The 19,042-nt window shown below is 39.1% G+C and overlaps 1 protein-coding gene across 2 annotated transcripts in view; it reads left to right on the top strand.

Moving 5' to 3' along the window:
- The window catches only part of Morf4l1 (mortality factor 4 like 1), a 13,862-nt gene extending 1,496 nt beyond the window's left edge, over positions 1-12,366 (top strand). The window contains exons 2-12 of one of the 2 annotated variants that reach the window (XM_004644468.2): positions 241-308; positions 2,547-2,663; positions 3,902-3,988; positions 4,867-4,947; positions 5,764-5,789; positions 6,652-6,740; positions 8,604-8,705; positions 10,138-10,226; positions 10,486-10,658; positions 11,036-11,120; positions 11,639-12,366. In XM_004644468.2, coding sequence (XP_004644525.1) covers positions 4,889-4,947; positions 5,764-5,789; positions 6,652-6,740; positions 8,604-8,705; positions 10,138-10,226; positions 10,486-10,658; positions 11,036-11,120; positions 11,639-11,723 — 708 coding nt within the window. In that variant the 5' untranslated portion in view covers positions 241-308; positions 2,547-2,663; positions 3,902-3,988; positions 4,867-4,888 and the 3' untranslated portion in view covers positions 11,724-12,366. The remainder of the gene's footprint in view (positions 1-240; positions 309-2,546; positions 2,664-3,901; positions 3,989-4,866; positions 4,948-5,763; positions 5,790-6,651; positions 6,741-8,603; positions 8,706-10,137; positions 10,227-10,485; positions 10,659-11,035; positions 11,121-11,638) is intronic. The other variant, XM_023704643.1, reaches the window with a different exon arrangement.
- Positions 12,367-19,042: the final 6,676 nt, after the last annotated feature.

Here is a 19,042-nt window from a genome sequence, read left to right as displayed (position 1 = left end):
TTCAATCCCCCAGCACCACATGCCAGCCAGCCCCGCCCCCTGGTGGGCTGAGCTGGCCACACACACACACACACACACAAATAAAAATTAAAAAAAAAAATAAAAGCTTAGTGTTCTTTTTTATAGGGTCACAATTTTTTTCTGTTCATTTGTATGTGTATATATTTTAAAATGATCTAGGTATGGCATCCACCTCTTAAATTTATTTCACAGTGATTTTTTTTTTTCTTTTTCTTTCAGTGTGTAAAGGTTGCCATAAAGGACAAACAAGTAAAATACTTTATACACTACAGTGGTTGGAATAAAAAGTGAGTATTAGATTTTGAAAAGGAATTTGTGTGGTTTCACTGTACCATGTGTATATTAAAGTGAGGATTTAAAACTGGTGTATCAGAAATTAGAGTACTCAGCCATTTCATCTTGCTATGGCTGGTTGGTTGGTTGATTGGAGATCCAGTCTGCCCAAGTAATTCAGGCTGACCTTGAACCCCTGGAAATCCTCCAGCTCTGACTACTCTGAGTGTTGGGATTACAGATGTGTACTACCACACCCAGCTAACTGGAGTCTTTTTTTTTTTTTAGCGGAACTGGGGATTGAACTCAGGCTTGCCAGGGAAGGGCTTATTCCACTGAGCCATCTCCCCGGCCCCTAGCTGGAGTCTTTTGGCCTGTTTTACTTTAAACTACTTGATACTCAAAACTACTTGGGTTTTTCTGCATAGAAATGGGAACAGTCTGAAAGATACCTGATTTGTGATATGCTAATGACAGAATTTATAAATTTTTTGCAGTTTGGAAACAATGTTGACAGGAAGTAGGTTCTCATTTTTAACGATATTTTGTGCTTCAGAGGTATCATTGCCATTAACTACTTTCTAGAACTTAGTTCTTTGTGTAACCTGTCCGGACATTAGTACCCGGTTTACTATAGGAGCAATGCATCTGATTTAGTAAATACTCTGTTGCTATGAAAGATTTTTTTTTTTTTTTTCTGTTAAGTTTATTGGCACTGGGGCTTTAGTTTTGTTTTATAGTCCCCTGTCCAGTTAATTTTGTTAGGGAATTTTTTTTATATAGGTCACATGCTTTTAGCTAAGGATTATCAAGAGAAATCACTTCTTTTTAATTAGTATATTTGTGGAAGAGTGAAAACATATAGTGCATTATTTCTAGCAATGATAAGCAGGTATTATCAGTGTCTCAGAGTAACCCCACAGTTTTTATACTTTAAAAACTGAGGTATTGGGGAAATAATTGAAGAAAGCTGTGTTTTAGTAAACAGTTATATTAAATTCTGATATCCAGGAAACCGGGAAATGTATCATGTGCTCCTAGTGTATAGCATAAAAATGGAATGTTAAAACTGCACTTAAGTATTAAATAATTACTGGGCTTATATTTTATATATTGGTATTCTACAAATACCCAAGTAATAGTGTCTTATGTATGTTTAGTAAGTGAAAAAGTTAAAGTCCATTCAGAGTATCAAAGCAACAAAAAATTCTACAGATATAGGCTTGTTCTCTCCCACCTCTTAAACACATCTTTTGGTATGCTTCCATATGTAGTAAATATTTTGTGTAAAATTACATGGATTTTAAGTGGCTTTTGAATCTTGTCGGAATGTGGTGAAAATACCAAATGCTTATTGGCTTTATCGCTTCAATAAAACAGTATTTTCTCCCTTTGGTGTATTATAGTCTACTAATAGAAATGATAGGTTTAGAAAAGTTGATCCTAGCCTTTAGGAAATATTTAGAGAAACTTAAGTAAATCAACTTAGAAAGGTGGAAAAATTACTTATATAGCCAGCAAATGTGTTATATTTTTTAATTAAATGCTACCATTTATATTCTCAGGGGTTATGACTGGGGGGTTAAATATCACAATACCTTCAGAAGAAAACTTGAGATATTGTGCTTGAGCTATATGAAAATACCTGAGCTTTCAGCTTTCATTTGTTACTCTAATATAGTTATTCTTGAGAGCAAAGGATTGTGTCCATTTCATTTTCCTTGGATTGAGCAAGGATTTTTAGTTTTCTATATGTAAAGGAAACTTTTTGACTTGATTTTTATGTGAAAGTTCTCTTGCACTTGCCAGGCAGGTACTCTGCTACTGACCTATATCCCTGGTCCTAAAGGTATTTATTTAGATAAATTGTATCAGAAGAGGAAGGAACTTGTAAGGTTTTAGTGGAATTTCATGACAAAAATTAGCTAGTTCCCTTTGATTTAGGGAGAATTGGAATTAACAAATAAAATTTTTAAAAACAGCTGATTTTTGATAATGGTTTGTAGAATATCATTTTTTAAAACCTTACAGCAAAACTCTGATCCTCATATTGGATTTTTAATTTTTAGCTTATATAAACTTCCATATTTTTCAGCACAGTAGATACTAATACATTTCTAAATTTTCAGAAACTATTGGAATTTATTGGCATAGACAGTAAATACTCCATTTGTAAGTGATTCTTAATAAAGGTTAAGCTACATTCTGCACCTAGTTACTGAGATTACTTTGTACTATGCTGTCTGTATCAGAAGTGCTGTGAGGCCCAGGCGCTCTGAAAACACTTTGAAGACACATGAGGATATTGTAGCCCTTTTTCCTGTTCCTGAAGGAGCTCCCTCAGTACACCATCCCCTCCTGACCTCTAGGTAAATGCATGTTTTAAAGTTTTCTCTAGGAAATCATGTTGAGGTTGGTTATTTTTGTTTTTTGTTTTTGTTTTTTTCCTTTTGACTATTATGAGGTCAGAGGCTGGAACCATTAAACAAAAGTTAGTACCTTGAGAGTACACCCAGTTGTGTCACTAACGGAGCTCCATCAGCAGGAGAAAAGACTTGCTCAAAAGTTTCTAGTTCCCTCTTTTTGTTTTCTTTGGAGGGAAAGCATACACCAAGAGAAATCTTGCTTTGAAGGAACTTTGTGTCTTACCAGAATGCCCTACCAACATTTTAAGAGTAATTACAACTTTTAATGTTCAGAAAGCCTTCTGGTAGCTTTGCAAATTAGGGTATTCATTTATGAAGGAAGGAAAGCAAAGAAAGGTATATTAGCGTAGTTTGATAAATTATTGAATACCTTAATGTACCTTAATATAGCTGAGTTACCTGTGGTAAGTATCACAGAATTGGTAATGTGTTACCTGGAGGTTTTTTTTATTGTGTCAGGGCTTTTCAAGTGTTTTACATTTAATCTGAGCACTGTGTGATAGGTACATATAAATAAGGCAAAGAGAGCAGTGTAACTGCGATTACATGTAGCTAACCAGCTGGTTTTAGTTTTTGTGATTCCATTTATTGTGGGCTCTTCTGCTTGATCTTTGGTGATTAAAAGTTTAAGGTACTTTCTTTAATTGATGGGGGAACCTTTTAGAGCTTTCAGTGATAGAACAGCCCCTTCATTACGTGTGCATAGATTCACCACTGACCTAAGGTATCAAGTGTCCTGTTCTTTTTTTTTAAGTTTTATTTATTTATGTGTTTGTGTAGCCAGCTCAGCCCACCAGGGGGCGGTGCTGGCTGGCATGTGGTGCTGGGGGATTGAACCGTGATCCCCGTGCTTTGCCAAGCTTGTTCTAAGTAGGTGCCTTAGACCACTGAGCCATCTCACCAGCCCCAAGTGTCCTGTTCTTAAGACATTTCTGAAAATGATTTGAAATACCTGGCTTTTGGACTCAGCTTAGTTGTTAGAATGCAGCTTTGAATATAAAATTTTCTTTCACAGAACAGACTCAGATTTTTGTCTTTTCAAATGGATGTATACCATTAGTTCATCAAATGATCTCAGAGAAATCTGAAGTTTTGCCTCTTGAATCTCTTAAAAATTGGAGGATAAGATGAATCATAATGAAAATACTTTTGAATGATATTTTAACTCTTCTCTTTTTTAGTTGGGATGAGTGGGTTCCAGAAAGCAGAGTGCTCAAGTATGTGGATACCAATCTGCAGAAACAGCGTGAACTTCAAAAGGCCAATCAGTAAGTTTATTTTGAGAAATGAACATCAAAGAAAAATTAATATAAAATAGATCTTGAACATGGAAAGGGCAATCAGAATCTTGCTGGTTGCCTATAAAAAGATTTTTGGCATCTGCCAGCTCTGTTACTGCTTTTACATCAGTTAACCAGACAAACCTTTTATCTATCATTGTTTGAACCTGCCCTTGTAGCAATATAAAAAGTGTTGTTGGAGGTATAATCTGCTAATATTCAGCATTGTTTCTGAAAGTATGCCAAGGGAAAAGCTCTGCCAGACTGTAGTATGTGGAATAATTGTTCTCTTTTAATTTCAAAGCTAAAACACATACTTAAATAATAAGAAAATAGAATAAAATTGAAAGATAAAAGGGATTCATGAGTGCTAAAATACAAAAGGATGTCTCAGTTTTGTGAAGCACTATTTTGAGTTTTTGAGTCAAGAACTCATCATGTAGTGCAGCTGCACTTGAATGCACTGTGTAGCCCAGGCTAGTTTTAATAAGGTACTTTTGCCTCAGCCTCCCAAATGGAATTACAGGCTTCTTCAGCCATACCCTGCCCAGAGATACCATGTATTATTAACTTTGATATTGGTGGCACTAGAACTGTGATGATGAATCCTACATAGTGTTCAGTGATGACAAACAGCCTGCTGCAGCTGTGCGTTGTAGGTTTACCACCAGTGCTCTAGAAAAACCAAATTTTAGGCCTTCTGCTCTGGAATTTTTTGGCTTTTGTGAATGTATTCTCTCACTGTCCAACTTGTTAAATACTATCAGAAAGGAAAGTTTAAACACAGATTCCAGATGGAATCAAGCTAACAACTTTTTCAACATTCAGTTCTTATTTTATGATGACTTGACAACTTATTTTTGAAGGGAGCAGTATGCAGAGGGAAAGATGAGAGGGGCTGCTCCAGGAAAGAAGACATCCGGTCTGCAACAGAAAAATGTTGAAGTGTAAGAAACTCTGCTTTTTTAAATTTTGGATATTATTTTATTTTATTTTTACGTATTTGGTACAGGGTCTCACTACGCACCTTGGACCCGTAGTGACCCTGCTATTTTCAGACTCCTCAGTGCTGGGATTTGTGCACCACTATGCCCAGACTGGTGGCCTTCTCAGCATGCCCACGGGTGGATGTGGTGCTGGGCGTTGAACTCCAGTCCCTGCACTTGCCTGTGTGGCTCTGCATATTATTTTATACTTTGGGGGTATTGTTGGGACTTTAATGCCATTGAGATTTAGTTCCTCACATACTAAATTGTTTAGGTCGTTGAAAATAACATCACTTTTTAAAAAAATTTTCCTTAACATAGTCCTCTGCTTTGTGGCAAAATACTCAACATAAAATACAGTTTTTGAACCATGTGTAATTCCTGTGAAATTTTAGTCTTCAGGGTTTGGGTCATTTCAGTGGAATCTTGACAGTTAGGTTTTATGTGTAAGTACAACTAAAGTTCATGTTTTAATTTGACTCAGAAATAGCCGCAAGTATTTTTGAAAAGCAAAACTTGAGTATTTTTAATAGGAACAATTTGTCTTAAACCCTATACTTAACATATGGTATTAATATAACCTTGGAAGGATTATCTTCTAAAGTGTTCTTAGTTTACTATTATTTACAGGGGAAAACTTAACCATGAATAAAAAGCCAGAACCCATACTTACTGTTTCATCTTTCACATATGGTGTTTCTTTGTGGACTTAACCCTGATGAAAGGAAATTGAAACAAAAGTGTTATAATAAATAATTATGTTTTCTCTCCTTTTAGGAAAACTAAAAAGAACAAGCAAAAAAGTAAGACTTTCTTAAAATTAACTTATTTTGCTTTATGACATTCATATTTCAAATTCAATATTTTAAAAGGGATGACATTTTGAAAGTAAGATTAAGTTACTTGTTGGTCTCAAGAATCACAGTAATGTTACAGGTATGCACATAGTCGCTAAGCCCAATCTTTACAGGATGTGGAGGACTTTGCAAACATTTAGTTAATTTCATCTGCTTTAGTCTTAATGGCTTTCCCTCAAAAAATAGTTTTTTTGTTTTTGGTTTGTTTGTTTTTTTTTTTTTTTTGCGGAACCAAGGATTGAACTCAGGCCCTTGTGCTTGCCAGGGAAGCGCTTATTCTACTGAGCTAACTCCCCGGCACTATAAATTGCTGGGAGGCTAAAAAAAATTTTTTTTTTTTTTTGCGGTACTGGGGATTGAACTCATGACCTTGAACTTGCCAGGCAAGCACTTATTCTACTGAGCTATCTCCCCAGCCCTAAAAAATAGTGTTTTTAAATAAATGAAAGATGTGGGCCGGGGAGATGGCTCAGTGGAATAAGCGCTTCCCTGGCAAGCACAAGGGCCTGAGTTCATTCCCCAGTTCTGAAAAAAATAAATAAATGAATGAAAGATGGTTGTATTAAATGTTGCCCATTCTATAGAGCTTTTCCTAAAGTTGAATTTTTGGTAGAAATAATTCTGTAATTTCAAGTGGTAAGATGTGTAGGGGCCAGAGAGATAGCTCAGTAGAAGGGCATGAGTTCAATTCCTGGTTCTGCCAAAAAAAAACAAAGGTAATAGATGTATAATGGAGAAATGAAGACAGATTGTGTTATAATGTTTTTCATAGATTTTTATTAATTAACATCACCACTTCATTTTGTAGCCCCTGGTAATGGAGATGGTGGCAGTACCAGTGAAACACCTCAGCCTCCTCGGAAGAAGAGGGCCCGGGTTGATCCTACTGTTGAAAATGTAAATTTTTGAGATGTTTATTCTTACTCATGTTATATTAATATAAACAGTAATCATGCAACTTGGATTGTCAAAAGTATTCCTAACATGGTACCCCAACTTTGGGTAAAAGGATGTAATTTTTTTTGGTACAGGGATTCAATGTCTAATTTTATTTTTATTTATTTCATTTTTTTACTAAAAAGGATATCTTTAAAAGTGGGGAGGGGGCTAGGGAGATAGCTCAGGCGTCTACGTGCTGCCTGGCAAACGCAAGGACCTGGGTTCAGTTCCTGATACTGTGTGCTGTGCAGGCCCCAGAACCCCAGGTGCACCGTGCTGGCCCCTGAAACCCGGCGTGGTGGTGGCTGCCTATAATCCCAGTGCTAGGAAGGCTGAGATAGGAGGATCACTATGAATCCAAAGTGTCTAGCAAGACTCTGTACCAAATAAGTAAAAGATTTTTAAAAGAGACAGGCATATTTGCATCTGTTACCACCCACCTCCCAAATGAGAATTGAGGCTGTGTACCGAACTATCCCAAGCCTAGACTGGCTTGAATTTGTAATCTTCCTGCCTCATCCTTTCAGAGTAGGGAATTTACTGGTGGTAATTCTTACTTCATCTGTAGCTCTGGCATTATACTACCTTCAAACTCATGAGGTTTTATATAACTTTGTTCTCATACAGAGATAAATATTTTTTTAGCCAGGCATGTTGGTCCATATTGGAATCATAGCACTTTGCGGGCTGAGTTCAAGGTCTGCCTGAACTATTTGAGAGACTCCCATTTCAATTAAAATACAGTTTTTTGGTGTAAGACTGGGTATACATAATTAGATGATGCTAAATTGTTCATTAAATTCCAGCACTTAAAAAACCAATAAAAATACCCTGAAACACTTAATTCTCTTAGGTGTTCAGATGTACTACTATAGGATTTTTGGTTAGGTAAGTGTAAGGTGATCTATTGCTAATTTATTTTAGTTACAATTTCCAAAGTTGAATTTGAGGGTGTTTTTTTGTTTGTTATTAATCTTTTATTTGGTACAGGGTCTTGCTACGCAGCACAGACTCAAAGTGATCCTTCTGTGTCAGTCTCCCCAGCGCTAGGATTACATTTGTGCACCACCACACCCAGTTTCAGGGGCCAACTTGGCTCAGCACCAGCACAGCATGCCATACCAGGGATTGACTCAGGTCTTTGTGCTTCCCAGGCAGGTGCTTAGACTGCTTAGATATCTCCCTAACCCGATTTGAGTTTTGTAATTGACTAGCTTATATTTCTGAAGATAAAGTTAAAAGGCAATGGGACACTTGGATATGTTCTAAAAATTGGAGCTCTAGGGCAGGTTTGAGAAGTTGATTAGAAGTCATTATTTTTAGGGGCCGGCGAGACAGCTTAGTAGACAATAAGCACTTGCCTGGCAAGCGCAAGGGCCTGCGTTCAATCCCTGGTTCCACCAAAAAAAAAAAAAAAAAAGTGTATTTAGGGGCAGGGAGATGTATTAGGGTCAAACTCAGAGCCTCACACACAAGGCCCTAGAAATCAATACATTTAATTACTTTTATGAATTATTAGGCTTTATGTGTGGTATAGTTTCAGTAATGAACATGAAAATGCTCAGTTAAAATGTGTTAGGTCTAGATGTTCCATTTCCCTAAGAAGGGGAATTCACTTAATAATTTTTACCTTCACGTGAAAATATATGAAATTAGCTGGTCTGGTTTCTGAATCTTAGTCCTTTTGCCTTGAATCTGGCTACACAGGTTGCTACCTTAAGGAATCACTCTATACCTAGGTCTCTAAAGGTGTGTGTATAAACAATCTTCTGTTTTAGAGTTCCTATTTAGGTAAGGCTTCCAATTCCTTTTTCTATTTAGGAAGAAACATTTATGAACAGAGTTGAAGTTAAAGTAAAGATCCCTGAAGAGCTAAAGCCGTGGCTTGTTGATGACTGGGATCTGATCACCAGACAGAAACAGGTAACATGAACAGATTGTAAATTGTATGATAGTTTTTGTAATAAAAAGGAAAAGTTGAAAATTTAAGGTATGGCTGAGAAATGCTTTAATTCAAGAGACTGAACTATTACTGCCACTAGGCCAGAGTAATTTGGAGAAGAGTAAAACAGTGCATACGTAAATTTCATTCGTAGTTTAAGAAAATTTGTAGTTTGCTATGACAGGATTTCATCCAGTACATTGATAAAAGGACAATTTGTGTTTCCTATCTTACTGTCATATCCCTGTTAATGGACTATAACACAGAGCATACCACATAGTTGAGAGAAGTGGAAATACTTAAGAGGGACATGGTCAACATCAAAGGAATCCAGTTACCTAAATCCAGAAGAACTCTAGGAGAAATCAGTTTCATTAAACAAAGAAACAAAAAGGTGGGGCTGGGGTGTAAGGGGTAAGAGTATTGACTACAGGATTATGAAATTTAAGAGATCTCAAGTCACATATAATAATTGGGCATAGTCTGAATTATGTAAACTAAGCTGCCAGTGAACCTGTGAGATAGCTCAGTGGACTAAGCACCATATGCCACACCAGCCCCAGGAGTGCATTGAGTTGGCCAGTGAGATTGGGCGTGGTGGTGCAGGCCTGTAATCCCAGCGCTGGGGAGGCTGAAAACAGGAGGATCACAAGTCCAAGCTGTGTAGTGAGGCCCTGTACCAAATACATAAAAAAGAAAATACGTTGCCAGAATTCAGACTATGGCTTGACCACGTAATATCTGTACCAGTGACATTTTCTCAGCCTTTTTTTTAAATTTTTATTTTTTTAACATTTATTTATTTATTGTGTGTGTGTGTGTGTGTGGCCAGCTCAGCCCACCAGGGGGCGCAGCTGGCTAGCATGTGGTGCTGGGGTATCGAACCGTGGTCCCTGTGCTTTGCCAAGCTTGTTCCAATTAGGTGCTTTAGACCACTGAGCCATATCTCCAGCCCCTTTCTCAGCCTTTTTATGCTTTAGTTTCCACTTTTGGTGGAATAATTCCTGTTTCTTGATGTTGATGTGAGAATTCTGTTAATGCATCAGGCTGGGTCTGGCATATAAATGCAGTTCTAGGCAATTCTAGTAGGTGGTGATCTGCACAAAGGCACACTGAGGTGTGGTACATGTTGTAGTATGGTGGTGAACCTTTAGCGTTGCATTCCACAGTGGGTTGTTATCTTTGAAAACTACAGGGTTGGCCATCCCCGCTATAGTGTCTTGTCAGTAGATTGCCAGCTATTAGAGCAGTCCACTATGGTAGCCACTAGCCAAAGTGTCCATGTTTCACACGTAGAACACAATACTTTCCCTACTTTGTAATACTAAGTGATCTTTTTCTTGCATAAAAGGTTATTCAGTGTCATTTTTGTGTTAAAAATGCAATATTTATGGTCAGGTTTTTATTTTATAGCTGTTCTATCTTCCTGCTAAGAAGAATGTGGACTCCATTCTAGAGGACTATGCAAATTATAAGAAATCCCGAGGAAACACAGATAATAAGTAAGAATATACACCACTTTTGATTATATTAAAAAAACCTTGTACTTCAAAATGTTAAAATATTTATAAAATGGGATTTTATTTTTTTGTTCCACCTCTAATTCTGTACCTTCATGTCTGTGTTCCCACTCTTCCAAGCTGTTTCTCTTTTTTTTTTGGTGGAGCCAGGGATTGAACTCAGGCCCTTGCACTTGCCAGGGAAGTACTCATTCCACTGAGCCATCTCCCCAGCCTCTGATTGTTTCTTTTTATTTGCCAGGGAGTATGCTGTTAATGAGGTGGTAGCAGGGATAAAAGAATACTTCAATGTGATGCTGGGCACTCAGCTCCTCTACAAATTTGAGAGACCACAGTATGCTGAGATCCTTGCTGATCACCCTGATGCACCCATGTCCCACGTGTATGGAGCACCACATCTACTGAGATTATTTGGTAATATGCTACTTAGAAAACATGATTTTACTTTTTCTGTTTTATTTTGAGATAGGATTTCTATATAGTCCACCCTGGCCTTGAACTAGTGGCAATCCCCCTTGTCTCCACCTCCTAAGTGCTGGGATTATAGGAATGCACCACCGTGTCTGGCTTGCTTTTTTCTTTTGAGACCTTCGACAGTTTGCCATAATTCTTCCCTAAATGCAAAAAGTGAAACAATGTTCCAAAGCATGACTCCATTCCAGTGTGAACTTTTTAGCCTTTTAAGTCGTAATTTGAGTGAATTGATGGCTGCGTCTGTTCATATAATTACATGGTTTTATAGTGCTACCTTACATATAACTTTGGATAAATTATTTTGTTTAAATATTTAGTCCGAATTGGAGCAATGTTGGCCTATACACCTCTGGATGAGAAGAGCCTTGCTTTATTACTGAATTATCTTCATGATTTCCTCAAGTAAGTCTGGTTGGAATTATGTGAATTGGCTTGTTATATGAAGAATGTCTTATGTAGGAGGGATTGACACTATAATTAATAAAACAGTGTATTGGCACAGATAAAGATAGATCGTTAATGGAACAATATAAACAAATACATGGGAATCTTACAACATGATAGGTACAGCAAAGGGAAATAATGGATGCACAAATATAAAATTTCAGATAATATATTTATAGCTTTGTACTGTTGTGTAAATGTTAAAGGGCTGGGATTTTTTTTTTAATGGTCTCACTATAGTTCAAGCTGGCTTCAAACTCACTGTTTAGTCTATGCTGGCCTCAAACTTGCAACAGTTGTCCTTCCTCAGCCTCCTATATGTTGGGATTTTAGGCATGTGCCACTCAGGCTTAGTTTAATACTCAGTGCTTAGTAAGATGAACAAGTCCTTGCTTCTGTATCTTGTTAGAAAACATTGCTGTTTTAAATCTTTAGCAACTTCTAAATCTTTATAATGATTAACATCTTATTTTTAGGTATCTGGCAAAGAATTCGGCAACTTTGTTTAGTGCCAGTGATTATGAAGTGGCCCCTCCTGAGTACCATCGGAAAGCAGTGTGAGGCGCACTCACCGGTGTTTGGATCTCTGTCGACATGTTTTTGTTCCTAGTCTTTCTCTTGTACAAATGATGTACTTTGAAGATGTTAGTGTATAACAGAGTTGTTTTGTTTGATTTTAAACAGAAAATAAAAGGGGTTACAGCTCCTTTTTTCTTTCTTTTTTTCATTTCAAAGTTGCTACCAGTGTATTCAGTGATGGACAACAGAGAGACATGGTGGAGTGTTTTATTGCCTAGTTGACAAAGCTGCTTTTGAATGCTGGTGGTTCTATTCCTTTGACACTACGCACTTTTATAATACGTGTTAATGCTATATGACAAAATGCTCTGATTCCTAGTGCCAAAGGTCCAATTCAGTGTATATAACTGAACACACACATCCATTTGTGCTTTTTTTTTTTTTTTTTTTTTAATGGTGCTTAAAGAGCCCTTCCTTTGCAAGTCATCCATGTTGTTCCTTAGGCATTTACCTTTGCTCAAGTTGTTGAAGGATGGTGAATTGTTTCATGGTTTTTGTATTTGTGTCTAATGCACGTTTTAACATGATAGACGCAATGCATTGTGTAGCTACAGTTTTCTGGAAAAGTCAATCTTTTAGGAATTGTTTTTCAGATCTCCAATAAATTTTTTCTTTAAATTTCAAAGAGCATGTGCTTGTGTGGGTGTTATAAAAATCATGTTATGTTGTGTCATGTGTAGACACTTGGTTTTTCAAATGGGTATTTGACTTACAGGTTTGGTTTTTGTGGAATGAGTAACTCAAGATGGTCTTCTGTGTTTCCCGGATTGTTACAAAGTTGAACATTAATGGCAGTTTTACATGTGTCACAAGCTGCTTTCTGTCAGCCCTCTTTATTTCAGGTATTTACTTTAGAAACAGCTAAAAATAGCTGTATACTGTAAAGGAAAACATTCCTCTTGTAGATACATGGTGTGGACAGAGATGGAGCTAACAGTTGCAGTGCAAAAGCTTTAGAATGATGGGGGGAGCAAGAGGAGAGGGATGGAAATATACTGCAAAGATAAGTGGAATTTGCTGTGCTATTCCTAGCCAAAGTGCCAGCTGTTTTCCAGCCCCCTGCCTTTTTAATTAGTCTTTCATTTGGTGTTAGGTAGAGATTTGTATGTGGAGCTGGAGAGTAGTCTATTGTCAGAGCTTTGCCTGACATTTGTGGCATCTTTTCCCTATTGCATAAAAACTAAGATGACAAAAGTTTTTGTTTGGGCTTTCCCTTGTATCTAGTCTGCAGTCTAGTGGCATTTTTATCATAGTATTATATGTATGCTCACTCAAGATGGTCTTTTGTGTGATTTTAATTTTAATTTGTGCAAATGTGTACCCTTAGTTTGATGTGGAACAGTTTCCTATAAAAGTAGCCACTCAATTTTTTTAGCTTCAGAATTCTAGTCTGAAGTTTTGTATGCCTTCAATCTAGATAATGTAGGGGTACTGATTATAAAAGTGTGTTTAAAATGTTTAAAAAGAAAACAGTTGAAAAGAGAAAAGAGCAAGATGGGCTTAACTGAAACCTTTGCAAAGTTGCCACACTCGATAAATACAAAACTTTGAAGGCACTGGAGAGCTCACATAGTGAAGGCAAAATGGGCCAGTATGAGATCCCAGTTCCAGGGATGGAAACCCATGTTCAATGCACGCACTTGCCCGCTCCCGCTCTCCCTCCCCCTCCTGCTCTCTTTCTTTTTTTGTAATATATAGTTAAAGATGACTTCCCAGCTGTAGCAGTCCTCCCTCAGCCTCCAGAGTGCTGGGGTTACTGGGCTAGGTGGCCAACCCCAACTACTGCTGCTTTTATCTAGTAAATCCCCGAAGGGAGGGTGTGTGGATACTGGTGGAGTGGAATTTTGATTATCCCTTGGCTAGGTGACACAAATGAGTGTGTGAAGCTTGGCAAGAAATTAGCATATCAAAAGGTAGTGTATCCTAGGGATACTGATCAACCAGATATAATTTCCTGTAGCTTGTATAAATATCCAGCAAATAGCTAGTTATGTGAGAAAATACTACACAAGAACGGAAAAAATGAGAACTAAGAGATTTGATGGAGGCCAGTTACGGTGAGCCTGTTGGAGCTTTTAGTGGGAACAGCCAGCTACAGCACCCACTGCACTGCTACAGGTTCCCCAGCACTGATACAGGACCTTAGATCCCATTTAATGAATGACAGATACCCTTCTTTTTGAGACAAGATCTCATGTAGTTCAGTCTGGTCTCATACATTGTCCTCCTGTCTCAGCCTCCAAGTTCTGGTGTTACAGGTGTGTGCTAGCTTGACAAGGTTTTCTTGGGGGGGGGGCGGAAAGCAGAAGTAAGCTGGAAAGATTACTTTCAGTAGGGCAAGGAGAAGTGTTTTGAGGGACATACAAAGTAGAAGGGAGGAAGGAAATACAGTGGCAAACCTCTGACAGTATAACGTAAGTGTAGTTGAGAATGGCGATTGGTGGTTGTCAGGATTTGTCAGCAGTATTGGCGTGGCAGAGCAGCAGCAGTAAGGGGAGGGGAGCCCTTATTGTGAAGACACAGGATCCAGGGCAGGGAAATGGGACTATCCTCTGACCTGAGGCTGTAGACTTTTGCTGGGGGTGGAGTTAGAGGGGCAGGTTCAGTGACACACAGGAGTTGGCTGGAGGCTCCCCTGTGTGGGCGGGAAGTTGAATCCAGGGCTGGAGTGACTGGGAAGATAAACTGCTATGGGCATTCCACCCTGTTGAATCCCAGCCATGATAGTGTAGCAGTTTGTGCTGGGCTGGATCCTATCAGTGGCAACTTGGCAAGACTGAGAAAAGAATATCAGATACAAAAACTTAAGAAATACTGGTGAGCCACAGTATAACAAAAACTTAAATAGGACCACTAAAGGGGAGACTTGCCCCTCAGCCTTGTTGACAGTTGAATGCACCCTCTTAAATATTGCAAGGAGCAGATACACTGTAAGAGCCAGGGACTTTGGATGAGAATGGCAGCTCATCCTGTAGCAGGAAGTCCCCTAGAGAGAGGTTCCTTCAGGATAACATACTCAGGGCCTGGTGGAAGATGACCACACCCTTTTTACCTGGATGGTGCCATAATTACAAGCTAGTTCTTCAGTTATGAGCCATCTAATCCTCATCACTTGTGCAGCCCCTTAGTTCCAGTTGAAATTTCTTTCATTCTTCGCTTGCTTTTTAACTTTGCCTAGTAAATTTCTTGTACCTTTGTCTTAATATAGCTGTCTAGAATGTTACTATCGAACTCAAACTATGAATAAAGGTACTAAATGTTTAAAAGATGAGAGGGAGAGGTGTGTGAAGTAAAACTCAGTGAAAATGATGTGGGTAAATGTTGATTATATAAACTTTTTTTTTTTTTTTTTTTTTTTTTGGCAGAACCGGGGATTGAACTCAGGCCCTTGCGCTTGCTAGAGAAGCACTTATTCCACTGAGCCATCTCCCCAGCCCCTGTATAAACTTTTAATTGAGTGTAAGATAGCAAATTCCATGGTGATCATTGTTCAGGGAGAAGGTGGTAAAAAACATACTGGGATCTAGGGCAACTCACAAGCATTATAAACAGCTAAGTTATTTAGAAATACAGGCAGGCAAACAAGGTCGGGCCCTCACAAAACTTAAGTGCAAAAGACAACTTTGGCTGGAGGCACATTCCTTGAAGATCAAGCCTGAGGACAGAGCAATGACTACGCGGATAGATTTCCCTTAATGGTAATACTGATAATCTAAATAAGCATCACTCTCTTTGGGTGGGGAACCAAAACCTCCCTGGCCCCTTGCAGGAAAAGTGCAAATGTTTGGTTCATGTTCCCTTGCTGCATAACTTGATTCCCCATTTGATCCCCATTTAAACAGTAGTTCCCCCCCCCCAAAAAAAATAAACAGTAGTTCCCCAGTGATTAGACTCATAATTTTATTGTCTGACCTTAGATAGCTTTAACCCACTTCACATCCACCTTGTGGTTTCCCACAAAATCAATGTTACCTAAGTGAATATACTTGTAGTCTTACTAGTTGATGACAATTTTGTCCCACCTCATACTTGCCCACCTCCTGGCTTTGCTGTATAAAATTCTCTTTAAAAAAGTGGGGGCCAGGGAGATGGCTCAGTGGAATAAGTACTTCCCTAGCAAGCACGAGGGCCTGAGTTCAATCCCCAGTTCTGCCAAAAAAGTGGGATCCAGGGCCAGGGAGATAGCTCAGTGGCACAAACGCCTGCCTGGCAAGCACTAAGTCCTGAGTTTGATTATCGGTATTGCCAAAAAAAAAAAAAAAGTCCCCAGGGCTGCCACTCACTTGGGACCCTCTTCTGTCCCTTCTAGAAGCTGTTTTTCAATTATTATTTCCTATGATTACCCTCCATTGTTTCTAGAATTCATTCTTTAATTTTAGAAAACACAAACTTGGCATATCAGATGCTTAATGAAGATCCTCCTCCATCTGATTATGTCTGTAGAACTAAGGAAGGATCTGTCCTAGACTTTTATGGTAATAGGAGATAAGGTGAAGAAGGGACAAACTTCAGAGAGGAGTCAAAGTGATAAGGGACCTCCAAATGATAAAGGGAAAAAATTCACAACCTGAAAGGTACCTGGGACGAGTTCATGTTCTCTAACACAGAAGAATGAATTTTAGGAACAAATGGTGCTTGGGAGCAGAATATATTTATTGGGGGAAAAAGATCTCCTGTCTGAGAGGGACAGGATGTGTGGTGCCCCCTCCCCCCAGCTGGTGGTCCCTGGGAAGGTGCCTCTTCCAGGGACTTTTTTAAGAGGAAAACCAGGGCCAGGGAGATGGTACAGTGTAGAATAAGCGCTTCTTTGGCAAGTGCAAGGACCTGAGTTCATTCACTGGTTCCGCAAAATATAAATAAGTAAAGAGGAAAACAATGCAGTGAGGTGGGTCTAAGGTGTTGGAGAACATGGGAACCTGCTTAGGTGGGCATGAGGTGGGACAAAACTATGGTCAACCATTGAGATTATAAACACCATTGCTCAGGTAAAATTGATTAAAACCAGTACCAAATGAAGCAAGTTAAGTAGCCAGCGGGCAGGAATACAGAATAGGGTCTTTTCCTGTTGAATGTTGCATTAGTGATTTATTCAGGCTCTTTCAAGGTGATTGATACCTATTTAGAATATAAATCCCTGGTGCCCACTCCTAGGGAAGTATGTGGCTACTTCTGTTTACTATTTTGTCTCAAAGTCTGGCCCACAGCAGGGAGTGTCTGTCTCTTCCAAAGTTGCAAAGTCACCTTGTCTTCCATTTTGTCTGTTTGAGGGCCTGGTCCTGTCTGACTGCCTATATTTCTATCTAATTCAGTTGCCTTACAAGAAAGCATTTGAGGCTAGCTTGACTTTGCCATAGGTGTAATTCCAACAAAAAGTTTGACTGTTTTGTCATTGAAAGAGCTGCCAGAAATTGGGGTGGGAGGAGCAGCAGGATATCCTATTAAGATACTGATTAATCAGCTAGGTGCAGGGGGGCAGATTTGTAATTCCAGCACTCTTGAGAGGCTGAGGAAGTGTGACAGCCTACCCTAGCCAATTGAGGGACTCAAAACCCTGCCACAAAAAATAAAATAGGACTGGGTATGTGTGTAAATGTGAAGGCCTTGGCTTGAATCTCCAGTAATACACAGATTTTGGTTAGATATACACAAATATCCTTTAAAGCTCTTTGAAAGAGCACTCACTGAAATGCAAATATGGTGACCACCACTGGAGGGAGCACCTTTAAATGTTACGGGGTTTCAAATTTATTTCCTTGCAGGTGCAAAGTCATCCTGGCCTTTAGTTTCTTGGTGGCTATTACGGTTTTCCTGAATAATTTCGACCTCTTGTTTGCATGAATTCAATGTAGGTAATAGCATATAGCCAGCTTTCATAAGTTATTTTGGCCTCTTATAGTCTTGCAGGCCAGGTATTGACCTATAGAAATGGCAAGAGTGGGGAGGAATTTCAGAGACTTCTTCTAATAGATGACAAGTGTCACCAAGACTGTCTTACCCCTCCTCCCATTTTGTCTTTTTGTAGTCCAGGGATGAATAAAGAATCTTGCTCATGCCAGGGAATGCTCTACCACTGAGCTATGGCTGCCTCCCCATTTATCTTGTACTGTTAAAATGGAAGAGTTCTTTGTACATTCCCTATACTAGGTCTCTGTTAGGTCAATACCTTGAAAACGTCTCTTACTCTATTGTGGTAGGCAGGTAAATTATAATAGAAATGGGGCTGGGGAGATGGCTCAGTAGAATAAGTGCTTGCCTGGCAAGTGCAAGGGCTTGAGTTCAATTCCCAGTTCTGCCAAAAATAAATAAAAATTATAATAGAAATATTACAGGCAGTCCGACAGGGCCAGGTCCCCAGGGAGAACGCACCAAAGACAAGATGTTGCAGCTGTCAAAGAGATGCTGCTGCTCCTGTGGGCCAGACCTAAAGACCAAAGATCAAACAAATGTTTACCACCCTAAAGATAAGCATCTGGGATTGATAATCACTTTGAGGAAGCCAGGAAGTCACTAATCCAACAGCTACTGGCTACTGGCTATACTGCTGTTCTATATTCATGCCCCCTTGCTACATGACTGGCATCCATTCGGTTCTGGATTTAATCAATTTTACCAGAGCAATGATGCTTGTTATCTCATTGTTTTGTTTTTTGTTTTTATTTATTTTGTGTGTGTGTGTGTGTGTGTGTGTGTGTGTGTGGCCAGCTCAGCCCACCAGGGGACGGGGCTGGCTGGCATGTGCTGGGGGATTGAACCGTGGTCCTTTTGCTTAGACCACTGAGCCATCTCACCAGCCCCATGTTATCTCATTGTTGACCTTAGTTTTGTCCCACCTCATGCCCACTGTCTCAGTTACTCTTCTCTCGCTGGGACAAATATCTGACACTCAAAATTAGAGAAAGGAAGTTTTATTTAGCTCACAGTAACTGGAGGTTTCAGTCTATACTAAGCTGGCTCCAATGCAGAGTGGCACAAGGCAGAGAACCACCTTTCATGACAGTGGCAAAGAGCAAGAACAAAGGACTCAGTGAGTAGCAGCAGCTCAGGCACTAGCCTCTCTCCCCTTCTTACATTGTAATGCAAATTGCCCGCCCCAGGGCAGGTGTAGCATCCACACCCACAGTAATCAATCACAAACTCCAGAAAGCCACCCCATGCTGCATGAGGCTTTGAGGGGGACACCCATACACAAACCATAACACCCATCTGAGTTCCCATGTTCTCCACCTCATACCCTCCTCACTGCAATGGTTTTATTCTCTATATATATATTTTGTCTTTTTGCAGTCTGCTTTTTTTTTTTT

The sequence above is a fragment of the Octodon degus genome, unplaced genomic scaffold, assembly GCF_000260255.1.
Source record: "Octodon degus isolate 3935 unplaced genomic scaffold, OctDeg1.0 scaffold00199, whole genome shotgun sequence".
Classification (NCBI taxonomy): domain Eukaryota; kingdom Metazoa; phylum Chordata; class Mammalia; order Rodentia; family Octodontidae; genus Octodon; species Octodon degus.
Note: the sequence above shows the minus strand (reverse complement) of the source record. Positions and strands in the feature narration are given on the sequence as shown.